The sequence below is a fragment of the Achroia grisella genome, unplaced genomic scaffold (genome assembly GCF_030625045.1).
Source record: "Achroia grisella isolate CSIRO2021 unplaced genomic scaffold, CSIRO_AGI_Agris_v1 utg1062, whole genome shotgun sequence".
NCBI classification, from domain to species: domain Eukaryota; kingdom Metazoa; phylum Arthropoda; class Insecta; order Lepidoptera; family Pyralidae; genus Achroia; species Achroia grisella.
The window spans coordinates 2,689,838-2,694,004 of NW_026712566.1; the positions used below are offsets into that span (position 1 = coordinate 2,689,838).

At 33.3% G+C, this 4,167-nt stretch overlaps 1 protein-coding gene across 2 annotated transcripts; it reads left to right on the plus strand.

Annotated features, from left to right (window-relative positions):
- Positions 1 to 3,464, plus strand: LOC131855129 (uncharacterized). 2 transcript variants are annotated; one of them, XM_059206377.1, is made up of 4 exons: positions 1 to 165; positions 1,024 to 1,141; positions 2,768 to 2,853; positions 3,384 to 3,464. In XM_059206377.1, exons 1-4 carry the CDS (start codon positions 31 to 33, stop codon positions 3,414 to 3,416), a joined length of 372 nt encoding a protein of 123 aa, XP_059062360.1. In that variant the 5' UTR covers positions 1 to 30; the 3' UTR covers positions 3,417 to 3,464. The 2 variants fall into 2 exon arrangements, with proteins under 2 accessions (XP_059062360.1, XP_059062358.1); XM_059206375.1 differs by lacking the exons at positions 2,768 to 2,853; positions 3,384 to 3,464 and adding an exon at positions 2,201 to 2,446.
- Positions 3,465 to 4,167: the final 703 nt, after the last annotated feature.

Sequence of the window (4,167 nt, forward strand, 5' to 3'; positions counted from 1 at the left end):
AGAACACCAGAAGAAATAAAATCTTGGTTCATGCAGCAAGGTATGACTTGCAACAGTGAACACCCCATCACCCCTGAACAGATGATGATGCTGCAGCGACACAAGATACCGGAGAGCGAAAATGTCAAGTGTTTAATGGCCTGCGTTTTTAGGAAAGCTCAATGGGTGAATTTTTTTTTGTAGCCTTTTTTATTAGGGGTTTTAGGCTATCCTGCGTATTTTGGAAAGCTCAATGGGTGAATTTCTCTTAATATTTTTTTTTATTAGGAGCTGTTGTCAAGTAACTTATCCAGCACCGGAATTATATCAATTTTTTTTGAGACGGGGCATAAAATGCCACTAACACTACCCCCGATCTTTCCCTTCGTCCAACATTTTTACAATATAATTATTAATTACTAATACTGTCAATTATTGTGGCTTAACAGTTATATCTTTATTTTCAAATGCATTGAACACAAATAATTTACTTGACGTCTGTCTGCCAGTGGTCAACCATAACATACCTATATCACGAACGTAAAAAAAATTAAGAATTCACAAATGCGCACACAGGAATAAAACATAAGCCAAAATGATGTTGCCACAAAGAAAGCGACAGATATTACTTTAAAATACTAAAATAAACACAAGTTGTGCTTAGTTTGGGACTAGATGGCGCTGTGTGAATTGCCCTGAGATATTATAATATGTAAATGTAAGTAATTAGTGTATTTATTGTATTAAAAAGTAGGTCAATTCTATTAATGTATGTACGTATTTATGTGTATTATCTCACTCTGCACATCCCAAAGGTTGACTGGGAGAGAATGCTATAGCATTAAGTCCCCCTTTTGTACCAATTATAGTGGTCAATAAAGCAAACAAATAAATAAAATAAATTATTATCAGGTACTACAGCTCTAATACATCATTAGATAGAAATAGAATAGAATAGAATAGAAAATCATTTATTCAAATAAACTTAATTTAAGCACTTTTGAATAGTCATAACAATTTGTTTTGAAATAAATTATTTTTCAGCTAACTGATTCAGGCACATTCGACGTGGATAAAGCGAAAGCGCTCGCCAACGAGGAATTCTCAAATGATGCCACCAAAGCAGAAAACTCTAATAAATTGTTCGACGAATGCAAGTCTGGTAAGAATTTTTTTTTATACTACGATGGTGGCAATCGCTTGATTGATACGGCCCATCTGATGGTAAATGGTTACCGTAGCCTATGAAAAGAATATTGAACTATTTTGTATAACCTAACATAAATTTATATATTTTATTATGTATATAGTAAAAAAAGTTTTAGAAATCTATGTATATAGATATATTTTTCTTCACGGATGATAATGGTATGGTGCACCCGCCTACACTAGCGGGGCACAAGTGGAGCATGATAAAATGAACATGAGGTCAGGTTAGCTATAGCCTATCGTGGTAAATACACTATGAATTCATAACGATGGTTTGAGGAGGAATCAGGGTAGGCCAGCCTGACATGGTACATTGCCAGCAATAAAGTTTTTAGTCCACATTAATTGTTAGTAATATGGACTAAATGTCCTATTACTAGCTAATGGGAGAAGGGATTCTCTCCATGCTCTCAAAAGATAACGCCTGAGTAGTTTTTATTCTATTCTTATGCTGTTGGCCGCAGCTGGCCTTTACAGCTTCACCGGACGATTGCGAGTGCAGATGGCACTCCAAACCGGCAGGACTTATGCAGAGGCTAAAGGTCAACTCCTGCTCGACGGACACGAACTAAGTCTGAGCACTACTGGGGTTCGAACCTCAGCTCAAGCCGTTGTAATTTCGATCCCCTTTTGAACTGGACGGGGGATCGATTCAGGGAGAATCTCTTGGTCAATTTGACGTGGCACATTGCTAGCAATAGGGTCATTTATCGGTCAATATGTCGCTATAATTCGATAGTGAGGAATCACTGTATCAAAAAATCGTCTACTATATAAAACTCTCATTTGGTAACAACCCCTCGTGTTTGTTACCAAACTCCTCCGAAACCGCTTTACCGATTTTTATGAAATTTTGTATACATATCGTGTAGGACTGAGATTCGGAATTCTATTTTTCATAACCCTCAATGATAGATAGATAAAGATAGATAATTTTATGATTCGGCATTAAAAATATGTATTTTTAATGCCAAATAAATAGCAACTCTAAATTTTCTCCCTTCTACCACAGATGACATAATATTACATAATTCTACGCGCAAACGTTGTTTTGGCATATAGTGTTAAGACAGAAGAAAATGTGATAAACAACTTGGAATAAAACACTTATTTTGCATTTTTTTCGACACTGTGCACTTGTGAACCACTAAACACACGGCGACTGATAAGTCTCATGGTGGCGCGTCGCACGATGATTGAAAGAGCGTGATTGATCAATTTGAACTGTAAATTTTGGTGGGTACCCCGTCTTACCCACTACCCCTCCATCTTACCTCCATCGCCCCTAACTTAAAATAGATTTAAGTTATATGCCAAAACAACGTTTGGCAGTTAAGTAAACGTTGTTCATTTAAGTAATCTTACTAACATTATAAACGCAAGGGTTTTATGAATGGATTGTTACTTTTTCACGCAAAAACTACTGAACGTATTTTGATGAAACTTTACAGTTCATAGCTTAGACATCAAAATAACATATAGGCTATAATTTAAAAAGATATGATAATTGGGCGAAATGTAATGATAAATGTCAATCAGTGTGATGATTACATATATAAAAAAATCATATTGTTTCCAGTGAACGATAAGCCGGCAGCGGATGGTGCGACTGGATGTGAACGCTCTTACCTAATATCACAGTGTCTAATTGAGAACTCTCCTAAGGTAATTCATTTTTGACTGTGATTATGAGTTAGGTGACGGTCAGTGGTCTAGCGGTTTAGCACTCTGCTTTATTTCCGATGGTCCCTGGTTCGATTCCTAACACGATGAGTATGAGTTTTTCTATCGATCTGGATGTTTTCTATGTACATTATTTATGTATTTACAAAAAAAATGTTTCTAAGTATTCATATCAGTTGTGTAGGACCCATAACAGCGGCATCAATATACGCTCTGATTAGATAGGACTAGACGGCGCTGTGTGTTATTCTAAAGATATTAAAATTATAGTTCAAAATAAATATAAAGAATAGTTTGTAAATACATAAATAATGTATGTATTAAGAAAGTAAACGTATCTAAGTATATTTTGAATCGTAGCCGCGGCCGTCGAAGGAACAGCGCTGTAGTACAGCGCTGTTCATTCAGTTTTCAGTTTTCAGTTCACAGCTTGATCACCGAGAATATTCATTAAAAAAATTCTTTAAGGGTTTTATATTTCGAATTAACAATTGTCTACTATTTTTTTCCAGTTCGGATTCGATTTACAACATATACACATGTAAGTGTTCATGAAATTAGAAGCTCCACATAGTTATGAGTTTAGTGTGTTTAAATAAATTATTTTAATATAACAACAGTATTTTATATTAGACAATCCTAAAATATTATTTTTTATCAATAAATTAAATAAAGTACAAACAAAAACTTAAATTTTATCAAACATATTTATTTTTAATTATACAAATTACTACATGAAATTGCTACATATGTTACAATGTTTTGCCTTATTGTATTTTCATATACGATACAAACGCATAGCTACTAGTTTATTATATAAAAAACTAGTTGTGCTGACAGATAGACAGACAGACATTCTTCTTTTAATATGTAGATATTACAATCGATCGACTCGATACAATTTAAACAGTATTGATTTTTAAAGTAGGAATCTATTTATAAATATACAAAATCTTTACAGTAGAAAAATACACAAAACTACATAGAACAAATTTCTGCCACAGATAGATACGTTTTTGAACAAATTTTGGTATCGTATATAAACCTACCTACCTACTTAAATAATAAAAAAAACAACAAATGTGCTATTACACTGTGAAATGAAAACGGAAAGTGACTAGTGCAAAATACCAACAAAACACAACCGAAAGAAAATACCAATTATATTTTTAATTATATTTATCAGTAATTTTACAACACAACAAATTATAAAAAAAAAAGTTTCAACAACAAAATTTACCGTTTAGAGCATTTAACCAAAATTAAAATAAAAGCACTTTTACAATTTATTAGATA